Source organism: Pan paniscus, chromosome 5 (genome assembly GCF_029289425.2).
Source record: "Pan paniscus chromosome 5, NHGRI_mPanPan1-v2.0_pri, whole genome shotgun sequence".
NCBI lineage: Eukaryota > Metazoa > Chordata > Mammalia > Primates > Hominidae > Pan > Pan paniscus.
Genome location: NC_073254.2, coordinates 172385457 through 172400102, shown reverse-complemented (window position 1 = coordinate 172400102; position 14646 = coordinate 172385457). Strand labels below are relative to the sequence as shown.

Sequence of the window (14646 nt, the reverse complement as noted above, 5' to 3'; positions counted from 1 at the left end):
ACAGTGCAAATGTGACAGCCCTCTGTGTATGTCTGCTTCCAGATTTGACTCCAGGGTCAATGCTTTCGATGACAATGCTACATTGCTTCTCAATATTCATGTTTTCTTTTATTTCTAATAATGGCATTTTATCTAAAAGTGGAGATATTTCTATCACAATGAATATATAAGAAAATGTTAAGAAAATAGTAAATACACTAGGGTTCTTAGGGCATTGTTTTGCTTTTAGGGAGGACTTGTCATTGTTGATGATCACAATAAGAATTAAAGTATTTATTTTATGCAATTAGATGACAATACTCAAGAAATTCTTTAAAACATAAAAACAGATGATCTATAAACTATATAATATAATATTATAAAAAGAATTCTATTTACTATGTTTGCAAAACTCATTTATCTTAATATCCATTGGGATATTAGCATTGAAAATAATTTTCTTAAGCTGTATAAGGTGGAAAAATGCATTCTAGAACTTAACAGAATCAGAAATATATAAGCTGATATTTATATAATGACTCTACTGACATACTTTAGGATGAAGTTATAGAAATGTTTTAAATATAACGTTTTGTCAAAAACTTTTCATTTTTAATGTCATCCCATTCATAAGTAACTGACTTGAATCTCCAGTATTTTTATGTTTTTGTTGAATGCTAAGTTTCTTTAGTTCTTACAATGTTCTGTCTTAAGTAAAAGGTTCCATATGGTGTAAAATAGTTGGTCCTAGTTTAGTGTTTGGAATTTCAGAGAGAAATTGTTTAGTTGTTGATGAATTTTTGTAAACAAAAATGTCTTAGACTCCTCCAGCCCAGACACTGAGTTAAATAAAGAATTGACAAACCAAGAGAACGTCATTCCTGCTCTCATAATCACAGCCTAGGTGGGGAGATACACAAGCATGTAGCCAATGTGGATACTCCTTGTGATGAATGTCTGCAGGGTCCTGTGTATCCTCAGATGAGAAACCCGAAGAGGTGGGAAGGAGGGCAGGGGTTACTTAAAGGAGTTGTTATTTGAGCTGAGTCTTGAGGTATAATTAAAATGTGACCTGACAGGTGAGGTAGAGGAACAGCATCAAGATGCAGGATCATTGAAGAATCAGAAAACACAAGAGAGGAACCTAGAGAGGAGGAATCAGATTAGGAGGATGTAGTGCCACCCCCAAAAGAAATAATGAATATGTAAGTGGGTCTGTGAAAGTCAACGTGCAGAGGCAAAGAGGGGAATGATGAAAGGAGCTAAGACACAGAATAAGCTAGCCTGGATATCTCTTGCATAGAGTGACAAAGGACACAAAGGGAGAGGCCCGGATGATGCTTAATCTTCTGATTGACATCAGCGGGGGACAGTGGTGCCATTTACCAGGACGAGGAATGAAGCACAGGGCTGGTTTGTTGAGGGATGTGGTTTCTCTACAAATCTGGGCCATCTCTTGACAAATATCAGAAAATAATGGTCACAGCAACAGCTATTTGAGTAGTTACTCATCTTTTTGCCCCTCCTCCTTAATTTATTTTGTTTTTTTGCTTCAGTGCTACTGTTATCCACACAGTGTTTACATATTTGGGAGTCATTCTCCTTCTGATTTTATGAATTAGACACTTAGTGTGCTAGGAACTGTGCTAAGTATTTGACATTCATGATTTCATTTGCTCCTTGTGACAATCCTATGAGAGGAACAGTCTGAGTGCAAAGCACCTTGTGTAACTCAGATGACCATGGCCTCGATTTCAGAGGTCTACTTTTCAAGTCCTAAGGCTTTATTTTGGATTGAGTGTACACAGTAATGTAGCTATTCATGTGTCTCCCTCATCTATTAAATTGTGAGCTCTTCAAGAACAAGAATCTTACCTTTATTCGTGGGGGGACTTGGGTCCCAGAATCCAGCAAAATGCTTGGCACACAGTAGACATTTAGCAAATATTTGATGACTTTACGAATGAAACTATGAAATAAATGAATTACTATTTAAACCAGACTCATGGATTATAAGAAATTTTTAATGTAAAAGTTAACTGTATATACTACATAAAATCAATTGAAACAGGATTCAATTTTGGAGATATATATATATATATATATATATATATATATATATATATTTTTTTTTTTTTTTTTTTTTAAGACGGAGTTTCGTTCTGTCCCCCAGGCTGGAGTGCAATGGCATGATCTCGGCTCACTGCAACCTCCACCTCCCAGGTTCTAGGGATTCTCCTGCCTCAGCCTCCCAAGTAGCTGGGATTACAGGCGCCCGCCACCACAACTGGCTAATTTTTGTATTTTCAGTAGAGATGGGGTTCACCATGTTGGTCAGGCTGGTCTCAAACTCCTGACCTCAGGTGATCCACCCTCCTCGGCCTCCCAAAGTGCTGGAATTACAGGCGTGAGTCACCACACCTGGCCCTTAATATATATATTTAATCCAAAATAAGTGTTGCTTTTCTTTAAAATAATTTGTTTTCACCTTTAAACAATATACATATCTCCTGATGGCCTAGTCCAACTATTTATAGACGATGTAGGCTATTTTCTCTTTTCTATTTCTTGTCTTATTTTTAAGTCATTTCACCACTTAATCACTTAACTACTTTGCAATATTTGATGCTACAGTGTCTATCCATGGCAAGAAAAAAGGGACAAATGAGCCAGGTGCTATTATTTGTCAGAGGAATCCTGAAAATAGGCTTCATTTCTTCATTGAATCTACCATGTTGGTTCTTCTCTCACTAATAATTTATAATATGATTGATGCATGTATAGTGTGAAGATATGGAGATCACCCAATGTAAGTGCTCGCTTCTTTGTCTCATTATTTCTGAACAGGAGATACTGGATGCTTTGCAAAAAGCAGAGCCTAGAACAGAGGATCTCAAGTCTCAGCTGAATGAACTTTGTCGATTTTCCAGAGACCTGAGTACCTACAGTGGAAAAGTTTCTGGCTTGATTAAAGAGTATAATTGGTGAGCATGAACCTTATTGGTGTTCAAGATATTTTTACACAAATTAGAAGCTAGAAGTTTATTTTAAGGTGTAATTTCAAAATAATATTAGTTCAGCATTAAATATATTACTAAGTGAGGTAAGTGCACATTCTAAGAACTGGTGATTCTATCAAACATGATTTTCATCAACTTTATCGCTTTTTCCTGCCATTAAATTTTTGCATCACCTTTTCAGTCTTTGTTTGCAAGCATCCAAGGGCTGCCAGAATAAAGAACAGATTTTACAGCAAAGATTTCGAAAGGCCTTCAGGGATTTCCAGCAGTGGTTGGTTAATGCAAAAATCACTACCGCCAAGTGTTTTGATATACCTCAAAATATAAGTGAAGTTTCAACTAGTCTTCAGAAAATACAGGTAAGGGTGTTATCAGTTAATTCTAGTAGCAGTGCTGATGTGAACTAAAGTTAACCTCTAAATCGAGGGTCCCCATCTCCTGGGCCGCGGACTGGTACAGGTCCCTGGCTTGTTAGGAATCAGGCCGCACAGCAGGAGATGAGCAGCAGGCCAATGAGCGTTACTGCCTGAGCTCCGCCTCCTGTCAGATCAGCGGTAGCATCAGATTCTCATAGGAGCCTGAACCCCATTGTGAACTGTGCACACAGAGGAACTAGGCTGTGTGCTCCTTCTAAGAATCTAACTAATGCCTGATGATCTGAGGTAGAACAGTTTCATCCCGAAACCATCCCCCCTGCCCCACCCCATCTGTGGAAAAATTGTCTTCCCTGAAACCACTCCCTGGTGCCAAAAAGGTTGGGGACCGCTTCTCTAGATCTTTTCAGAAGGGCAGAACATATAAAAGTTTTGCATAAGAAATTCAAATTTCAAATAAATCCCCACTTAAAACAATTGCTTCTGTATATGAAGAGGAACCAGTTCATTTATATAAATGCACACTATTTTTGTATATTAATGGTAATCCAGGAAATAATAAAACGTTTTTTCTATGTGACAAGCATTGTTCCTGAGCACTCTAAGTGGATTTTCTCATTTAATTTTCACAACAACCATTTCAGGTATGTAAATTTGTTACTGTCAGTGTACAATAGGGTAAAAGCGTCAGTGAGGTCACAGAGCTGGTGTGTTAAGATAGCCAGAGCTGCGGTTATATTTTATATTTGTTCATTTGGGTTTATTTTTCTAGTCTTTTTTTTTAACCTAACTGTAACTTCATGGTGCTAATTCACATACCACCTTCATTCAATAGCAGCACTTTTTAAGCACAGTTATTGAAATTGCCTTTCTTACCTGTATGTCCGCTCATTTCACATAGCAGCAGTTCTGAGTGATTGGTTATGAAATTTGAGTTTCTTTCAGAGGGCACAGGTATGTAGAACACTGTGTGTAAGCACTCGTGCTTGAAGTGTCTCTAGTAGGAGCAGACTCTGAAACAGTATTGTTCATATGTAGTTCACCTTTTTAAATTCTTGGTTAATAACTTAATATAACAGGACAACTCTGCCTGTGAAAATTTGCTCCATTTAAAATTCTTCCAAGCCAGGCGCGGTGGCTCACACCTATAATCCCAGCACTTTAGGAGGCCACAGTGGGTGGATCACTTAAGATCAGGAGTTTGAGACCAGCCTGGCCAACATGGAGAAACCCTGTCTCTACTAATAAAATACAAAAATTAGCCAAGCGTGGTGGCAGGCGCCCGTAATCCTATCTACTTGGGAGGCTGAGACAGGAGAATTGCCTGAACCCAGGAGGCAGAGATTGCAGTGAGCCAAGATTGCGCCACTGCACTCCAGCCTGGGCTATAGAGCAAGACTCTGTCTCAAAAAGAATAAAATAAATAAAATAAAATAAAATAATAAACTAAAAATAAAATGTAAAATTCTTCCCGTTTTGCTTCAGGCCGGTGGGTAGAACTGCAGAAACTCAATCACCTATTTTTCTATATTGGAGAAACACAGTGCTATTTTTCTTTTCTTTTTATTTATTTATTTATTTATTTTTGAGAAAAGTGTTTACTCTGTCACCCAGGCTGGAGTCCAGTGGCCCTATCTTGGTTCACTGCAACCTCTGCCTCCGACGTTCAAGCAATCCTCCTGCCTCAGCCTCCTGAGTATCTGGGATTACAGACATGCGTCAACACACCCAGCTAACTTTTGTATTTTTGATAGAGACGGGGTTTCACCATGTTGCTCAGGCTGGTCTCGAAGTCCTGGGCTCAACTGATGTGCCCGCCTCGGCCTCTCAAAGTGCTGGGATTACAGGCATGAGCCACCGCGCATGGCTAGTACTGTTTTAGAGGATAGCCTTTGGCCTTTTCTCTGACCCTCCCGCCACAGCATGACTCCATGGACAGGGATGGCCATCCATTAAGACAAATGTCCTGGCAAAGTTTCTTTAATCAAAATCTACGACAAAATATCTGTGCTTCTGTTTCTTGTCAGAATAAGTAACTTTGAGCTTGTGCTTTCAATTTCTTCTTTAGCACTTGAAAATATTGAGAATCGACTGTAGAATACAGAATCTACCCATTTTTCTAGAGGAAGACTATTCTTTGAGATCTAGCCACATGAAAGGAAAAGTATATACCGTAGCTACACTTTATTAAACTACACTTTGGCACTAGGTCATTGACTTGTCCTCATAAGGACAACCCTATGAAACACTCTCTTGTTATTTTTTTATATAAGCTGCTACTAATAATGAAATCTGCTCCATTTAATAGCATTTATTTGAATAAGATTCCCCACGGAAATTCATCTGCTGTCTTTTCCTAGGGAGAATTGTGCTTCTGCTGAGCAGATTGTGTGTTTTTATCCAGTGGGCTCTGCGAGTCTTGTCCCTGGTTGTGTTTACTCTTTTACTTCGGCAGCTAGGATCCTCAGAGCCAAAATCATAATCCAGCTCCACCAACTATATGGAACTACAAGGCATTTGTTTTGTAAACGAGTTATAGCCAGAGTTTATTTTATTTTACAACTCTTATCTTCCCTTGGTCTTCATTTCTTCTCCTGATTATTTTTATCAAATTTTTAATATTTTATGAGATCGCTCACCACCTTTTTGAGACAAGTCAGAATTTAGATTGGTAAATAAAGTAGTTTGCAACTTGACTATTAAAGGATAACCTGGGTCATTTAACGTATACAGTAAAAAGAGCTTACTTCCTTTTCTTTGACTTTATTAAGAAATAATAGAAGGTGGGTGTGGTGGCTCACGCCTGTAATCCCAGCACTTTGGGATGCCAAGGTGGGCAGATCGCAAGGTCAGGAGATCAAGACCATCCTGGCCAACATGGTGAAACCCCGTCTTTACTAAAAATACAAAAAAATTATCTGGGTGTGGCAGCATGGACCTGTAGTCCCAGCTACTTGGGAGGCTGAGGCAGGAGAATTGCTTGAACCCAGAAGACGGAGGCTGCAGTGAGCCGAGATCGCACTACTGCACTCCAGCCTGAGTGACAGAGTGAGACTCCATCTCAAAAAAAAAAAAAAAAAAAGAAAAGAAAAAACAGAAACAACACACAATATTTTCATTATGGCTAATTCTATATTTTCTTTTATAGGAGTTTTTGTCAGAAAGTGAAAATGGACAGCACAAGCTAAACATGATGCTGTCTAAAGGGGAACTTCTGAGTACCCTGCTGACCAAAGAGAAAGCGAAAGGAATCCAGGCCAAAGTTACAGCTGCAAAAGAAGATTGGAAAAATTTTCATTCAAATCTCCACCAAAAAGAATCTGCTCTAGAGGTATATATAGCCAACCACATGGAAGTATTCTGTGTTATTTGTCATTGTTGTTGTTGTTAGTGAAATCACAGTTTCTGTATATCAAAGCCCCCTTGTCAATGATTTTGGTTACCCCTCTCTGAACATAAGAAGACAATGGGCTAACAGTAAGGAATAGCCCAATGCTAGAAGTGGGAGCCTCCCTGAAGAATTAAGTAGCTTCCTGCATGTTAGGGTCTATTGTCACTGACTTGGCCTTGCACTCTCCCAGCAGGAACAGCCAGTTTTACATTTCAGCAGAACACTTAGCCTTTCATGTAAACTGTCTCAATTCTGGAAGGTGGTCTAGGAGAATGATCAGGAATATCTACATAAGCTGCAAAATGCTGCAGATGAGAGTGTATATTATAACTAATGCAAATACCAGGTAGTAGGTTTTTAGGCATTAAGTATGCAGAAACAATGTTTATATAATTTTATTTTCTCCACACACAATAGAAGATGAATCTATTATAACCATAAAATAATTACTGCCACAATATAATTATTTTTTTTCCGTCTGAGACTATCTATTTTATGTATCGACTCTTCTTTCAGAGGAAAATTTAGAGGGATAGAGGGTATCTTTTCCTTTTAAAACACTTTTTGACAGAATAGATCCTTCATTTGTTTGTGATCATTATTAATGAAGGTTGGAAAAAGATAATGCTAGAGAAATAATATTCAGTAAGAGAAAATGTGTATTCCCTCAATTCTATCCTGATCCAAGACCATTGATCTCTCTTTTGTAATGGTGACTGTTTTTTCATGGCCAGCATCCTCCATTTAACAGAGTGATAACCACTGTGCCTAGAAATGTTTCCTTAATCCTTCAGGGATCATTAATGCTATGTGGTCTGAGCTCTGAAGCATCAGCTGCTGAGTGTAGCATATTTAGCATTGATTACAAGGTTATCTAGTTCAAGAGATGCCCAAGAGTAGGTGAGCAGGTCATGAATTGCCTGTTTTCTTAATCTGCTGTTCCCCTCAGAATAGGTATCTATCTGTTTTATTTGATTCTTTCCTTTCCTTTTTCCCTTCCTTTCTCTTCCTTTCCTTTCCTTTCCTGTCCTTTCCTTTCCTTTCCTTTTCTTTCCTGTCCTGTCCTTTCCTGTCCTTTCTTATCCTTTCCTTTCCCTTCCCTGCCTTCCCCTCCCCTCTCCTCCCTTCCCCCTTCCCTTCCCCTCCTCTCCCCTCCCTCTCTCCCTACCCGTCCCCTCCCCAACCCCTTCCTCTCTCCTCCCCCTCCCCCTTCCCCTCCCCTCTCTCTCTGCCTTCCTCTTCCCCTTGCCCTCCCCTCCCCTCCTCTCCCCTCCCCTCCCCTCCCTTTCCCCTCTCCTCTCCTCCCCTCCCCTCTCATCTCCTTTCTTTTTAGAACCTCAATTCCTGATCATGGTCCCCCATTTGCCCTGTTTTGTGGTGTATTAGTTCATTCTCACGATGTTATAAGGACAGACCCAAGACTGGGTAATTTATAAAGGAGAGAGGTTGAATTGACTCACAATTCTGCAGGGCTGGGGAGGCCTCAGGAAATTTACAATCATGGCAGAAGGGGAAGCAAATACATCCTTCTTCATATGGTGGCAGGAAGGAGAAGTGTGAGCAAAAGCGGGAAAAGTCCATTATAAAACTGTCAGATCTCATGAGAACTCACTATCATGAGAACAGCAGCATGGGGGTAACCACCCCCATGATTCAATTACCTCCCATTGGGTCCCTCCCAAGACACATGGGGATTATGGGAACTACAATTCAAGATGAGATTTGGGGGTGGGGGGCACAGCCAAACCATATCAAGTGGCCCCATGAGGCTCTAGTAACAGGAAGATGGAAACACCTTGAATTTATGAATTTAATTATTCAACAAATATTTGTTGAGCATCTTCTATTTGCGAAGGACTAGTCTAGGCTCTGGAGCTATAGCAGAGAATAAAACAGAACCAAGTCCCTGCCTTCATGCAACCTAAATTTTGGTAGAATACTCCAGAAGTTATTTTGGTATTTTACACTTGTGAGATACTAACTTTTCAAAGGATTCTTACAGCTAACCCATATCCCTCAGAGGTGAGTAAGGCAGATGTGATTTTCCCCATATTGTAGATGTCCCAGACCAGATACAGGTGGAACCTTGAGCTATTCTCTCATAAGTTTCATTAGCTCTTGCCACTTAGATTCTTCAGCTAACCTTTATGTACTCCCTCTTGGACAATACTACCTAAAGTACTGGTTGTTTTTACAGCCTTTAGTTGACTCACAGGGTAACATAAATAACAAATTCACATTCACGTCCACCTACCACTTTATAAGTAAGAGACAGTAGATGCAGACACCTTTGCTAAAGTTAGACAGTACCATATAAAACTTTATCAAACACATTTTACACCTAGGGTACTACATAGTAACTGTGAAAGTATTGTGACATTCTTATGTGATACGCACATAACATTATTTAGTATTTCTTATCACTTGATAAATCAGAATAAATTATTTATTAACAACATAATCACGTAAACTACATGGATATGCTACTTCTTGTACCCTCATTAATGAAAATCAACCAAATGTTGACTAACATTTCTTTACATTCCTGTAAGGTACTATGGTGTGTCTCCGGAAGTGTCAGACCCAGGCCCTCCCCTCATGGAGCTTGCAGTCTAGTTCTGGAAACAAGGCACACCTGTGTCAGATGAAAATTCACAATCCAACCTAGTCTATGATGAAGTATATAGGCATGGTATAGACAACAAATGCTCTAGAAGTTGAGAAATGGGTGTGATCTCAGAAGTGGGCCAGAGAGTTAGGGGGGAAAAATTCTGTTTTCAAAAGGAGAACCCTAAAAAGTTCTTAAAGGATATTCAAAAATTGTGTTTGTGCCAAGGTAAAAGATGGAGTGTTTCAGACTTTGGAGCGGGCTTGGTTTTTTTTTGTGGAATTTTTTTTTTTTTTTTTTTTGAGACAGAGTCACCCTCTGTCACCCAGGCTGGAGTGCAGTGGCATGATCTCAGTTCACTGCAACCTCTGCCTCCTGGATTCAAGAAATTCTCCTACCTCAGACTCCTGAGTAGCTGAGATTACAGGTACATCCCACCATGGCTGGCTAATTTTTTGTATTTTAGTAGAGACGGGGTCTCATCATGTTGCCTAGGCTGGTCTTGAACTCCTGAGCTCAAGCTATCTGCTCACCTCGGCCACCCAAAGTGCTGGGATTACAGGCGTGAGCCACTGTGCCCAGCCTGGGTGGACTTTGAATGCCAAGTGAAGGACCTTGGACTTGCTATTAAAATATTTTCTTGTCCTGGACACTATCTAAAACCTTGCAGAATCTAAAGATCCAAATGAAGGACTTTGAAGTAAGTGCTGAGCCTATCCAGGACTGGCTGAGTAAAACTGAGAAGATGGTCCATGAAAGCAGCAATCGCCTCTATGATCTGCCAGCAAAGAGGAGGGAGCAGCAGAAGCTCCAGGTGATGAGCCCGCCTCCCCGTAGCCCCATCTGACCTAGTCTTTGTCCGTCCTCTGTCGACCTTACAGATGCATGCTCAGCACCCTTGAGTTAGACTGTGCTGCCGTGAGACATAGTGTGTTTTTCCCCATTTCTGGTGGATTTTATGTTTTCTGACTTTCCTTGGAAGTATTATTTGTTTCCTTCCATGATTTGTGCTCCACGGTGTGTAGATTGGAGATAATAAAGCCTCCAGGGTACACGGACTGCCTGCCAGTGTTGATTTCCATGTTCTCTGGGCCAAAGCTTCGTCCGCGATGTGCTTTTCCCCAGCCTCTGAATAGTAACTTGCTTGTGCTTTTCAGTCTGTCCTTGAGGAAATACACTGCTACGAGCCTCAGCTCAACAGGCTGAAAGAGAAAGCTCAGCAGCTGTGGGAAGGACAAGCTGCCAGCAAGAGCTTTAGGCACAGAGTGTCGCAGCTGTCTTCTCAGTATCTAGCGCTAAGCAATTTAACAAAGGTAATGCCTGGCACGTGCTGTGTGTGAGTGTGATACTGATGTCGCAAAATTGGAGTTGCAGCAGGTTCTGCAGGGTGTGCATTGCATCCTGACCCGCCCACAGTGTGGGTCTCCAGGTCAGCAGTAAGGGGCGTGTGTGCTGTTTCCTTAGCCTTGCAATCTGAGTTCATCATTGTTGTTGCATCAGCTTGATGTGGCTCTCTGAAAAGGCCGAAGGAGGTTTCAAAGATTGAGGAGACTTTCAGTCTTCATTATTGCACAAGATATTCCTTTTAATACTGAAATATGTTTCCCAGGGCTTTGATTTGGAAGACTCAAATCATAAACATGATTTTTTTTGTTCTAAATAATCCCAGAGTTTTTGTTCTAAATAATCCCAGATTAAATTACTTTAGAAAAAACATGGATTCTAAACAGTTTAAATTTTATTAGATTAAATATAATGATATTTTTTAAAAATTCATCTGAATCTTTGCATTCATTATATAGTAGTCAAGGATGTGTTGATTGAGAGTTTCAGTTCAGATTCTAGAGCAGAGCTCAAAATTGGCAATGGTTCAGACAACTGATTAAACCTCTTTTCAAATAGCTTAGAAGAAAATAAATGGAATCCTACTACAATCTCATTTAGAACATTCAGCCATTTTGACGTAGATGGTAACGTAGACCCATTTTGAACTGTGTGTTGCAGACCTATCTTGAGCTTTATGTGGCTTATAACCTTTGTTTCCTATATTTTTAACTTTCAGGTGTTAGAATATAGGGACACTGGTATAATTTAGTCTTTAATTTGGCCTCATCTGTTCTGTAAGTGTGGATTTACAGAGGGTCTGCTCGTTTGGGTCTTCAATACACATCACTGAGGCGGTCACACTAGCTTAGGTCTGGGAGTAAATAGTCTATGTTTACACCAATTTTTATTCTATGATTGTTATTCTGGGTGTTTTTATAAAATCTGGCACATATCTAAGTTAAGATAAGGAATGAGTCATCTTAGAATGAATGAAGAACATCTTTCCATTCCTTTGTATTTACTTAGATACCAAAAGTAATCGATATATGAATGTTTTGAGAGCTGTAGATTATTCTTGCAAAGTCTTCACTGTGTTAGATATAACCTATAATTGATAAACAAAACCACATGTATGGTCCCATGTTTTAAAATTTAGAGATATTACAAAAATCTCAGATTATTTTTTTTTAGAACTCTGGCTACAATGTAGGTCATGTGGGTTGTTGTGTCAGGTGAGCCTAATGTGATATGTGAAAACTAGAAACTACTTTGACCAGTCTCCCAGACAAGGCATTAGGGAGAAATTTTACTGATTTAAAATAATCATGATAGTCATAAAGAATTGGAGAGGCATAAAATTGTAACTTTTTTTTTTTTGCTTTTGACCCAGTTATTCTAATAGTTTTATGATTTAGAAAGATCTTTGACATATCTCGTAGATTTAGGCCAGACTTGCCTCGTATCTGTGCAGCGTATGAGGCCATGACTGATTGCCTTTGTTTCAAACAAACCGTTAGCTTTGCAGTTTGTCTCCGTGGGATGGACAGCTCGAAAACCATTTCTGTCATTTCCAGGAGAAAGTGTCAAGACTGGATAGAATTGTTGCAGAACACAATCAGTTCTCTCTTGGGATTAAAGAATTACAAGACTGGATGACGGATGCGATTCACATGCTGGATTCATACTGCCACCCGACATCTGACAAAAGTGTGCTGGACAGCAGGACGCTCAAGCTCGAGGTGTGCATCTTTACATAGAAATATCTCCAACCTACAGAATTTGTTTTTCTCAAAATTTCCCATCTCCATCCACCTGGGGTGATGATGTCACATTCTCTCCATGATAGATCTCAGATGCTTTGTGAGTGCAACGCTGTCTGCCTTGGGTGCACATACCAGAGAATTCCTGAATCATCTGACCCCGGATGTTTTCCAAAAAATAAAATAAAATAAAGCCCGAATGTGATTACTTGTATGATCACTTGTTAAGAGGCTAGTTTTAAATGAGATCACAGACATATTCATTATGGGAAAATATTTTGAGGAAACATTTTATAGGGCAAAACATTTTCCATCTTTTTCAACTCACTTGTCTTCCTGTATTTAGCCAATTCTCCTCCCATCCCAAGTTATGAGTTCCGTTTCGCATTTGTGATGAAAGTAATGAATCTGCATTCATTTGTATACTGGGTGCCTTCTAGGAGACTGGCACTCTGTCTTGACACCAAGGAATCAAAGGTGAATAACATAGTCTTTTTCCTCAAGGATTTTACTGTCTGAGGTTGGAGGTCGAAATATAGAAGACAACAACCACAGATGCAGATGTATTTATGGTGTTATAGACATACACAGGAGTGGAACCATGCAGAAGGGATGGGGTTGAAAGTTGGGAGAGGTTTCTTAGGAAGTGTGATAGGTAACCCGAGTTGTGTGGGGTTTAAATTTTTTTTTAAATAAAATTAAGACAGAGTCTTGCCTTCTTGCTTAGGCTGGTCTTGAACTCCTGAACTCAAGCAATCTTCTTGCCTTGGCCTCCCAAAGTACTGGGATTACAGGTGTGAGCCACGGCGCCCTGCTATAAACCAAGTTTTTGTTCTATTTTTGGTTTTTGTTTTGTTTTGTTTTAGACGGAGTTTTGCTCTTGTTGCCCAGGCTGGAGTGCAATGGTGTGATCTCAGCTCACCGCAACCTCTGCCTCCTGGGTTCAAGCGATTCTCTTGCCTCAGCCTCCCAAGTATCTGGGATTACAGGCATGCACCACCATGCCTGGCTAATTTTGTATTTTTAGTAGAGACGGGGTTTCTCCATGTTGGTCAGGCTGGTCTCGAACTCCCGACCTCAGGTGACCTGCCCACCTTAGCCTCCCAAAGTGCTGGGATTACAGGGTGAGCCACCACGCCCGGGCAAAACCAAGTTTTTAAGAATGATAGGGAGAATTATTTTGGCAAAGATAACTGGGTGGAGACTTGGGAATGGTGCCAGAGTGGGGAAAAGTGTGAGGAACAGCCAGAGGAAAGAACAGCATAGTGTGTGAGAAATTTCTACCAGTTGCTTATTGCCACAGCAGAAACTGGTGGCAATGGGTGGCTGAAGCTGAGGCTTTGGAAGTTGGCAAGAACCACATCATAAAGAGAGATGAAGCTTTGTCTTTTAGGCAACATTATCAGTTTTATAACTTGGAATTAAAACTTCCTTCTGGCTGGGCGCAGTGGCTTACACTTACAATCCCAGCACTTTGGGAGGCTGAAGTGGGAGGATTGCTTGAGCCTAGGAGTTCAACACCAGGCTGGGCATCGACCTCACCTTTACCAAAAAAAAAAAAAAAAAAAAAAAAAAAACATTTAAATTAGCTGGCCATGGCAGCATATGCCTGTAGTCCCAGCTACCAAGGAGGCTGAGCTAGAAGGAGCGCTTGATCCCAGGGGTTTGAGGCTGCAGTGAACTATGATTACACCACTGCACTGAAGCCTGGGAGAGAAAGATAGACTCTGTCTCTAAAAAAAGCAAAAGAAGAAACTTCCTTCTCACATAGAAAAAGAATAGTACTTACGAAGAACATTAAATATATAATCTATTTCTATGGGGTTTTTTGGTTATAGAGACCATAACATTTATAAGCTCTTCATCCTATAACCTTTGAGAAATCATGAATTCTACTGTACTATATTTTTCCCTTGTTAAAACCAGTAAAGTAAAACTTCTTTGGAAGGAAGGGATTATTCAGAGAAGACTGGAGACCTTCAACACCAAGGCCACTTAGTAAAAACCAGCGGGTAGCTGGTGACTGGCATTCACCAGCAAGCCACTTCCCTACCCTCTGTCTCAGCCGACTGGGAGCTCCAGGGCTGGGCACAATTGCATATTATTCTGTGATCTTTAGGAGCTCTGCAATATTTAAAGCCAGCAATGTTAAACATACAAATGACAAAGGACTTCTGTATGTGTTTTC

General features: G+C 40.1%; 1 protein-coding gene across 20 annotated transcripts in view; it reads left to right on the top strand.

Annotated features, from left to right (window-relative positions):
* Positions 1-14646, top strand: part of SYNE1 (spectrin repeat containing nuclear envelope protein 1) — a 519329-nt gene that overhangs the window by 262005 nt on the left and 242678 nt on the right. For all 20 annotated transcript variants that reach the window (XM_055114235.2, XM_055114240.2, XM_034963099.3 and 17 more), the window contains 6 exons: positions 2827-2963; positions 3181-3358; positions 6522-6704; positions 10043-10186; positions 10530-10685; positions 12273-12437. In XM_055114235.2, coding sequence (XP_054970210.2) covers positions 2827-2963; positions 3181-3358; positions 6522-6704; positions 10043-10186; positions 10530-10685; positions 12273-12437 — 963 coding nt within the window. The remainder of the gene's footprint in view (positions 1-2826; positions 2964-3180; positions 3359-6521; positions 6705-10042; positions 10187-10529; positions 10686-12272; positions 12438-14646) is intronic.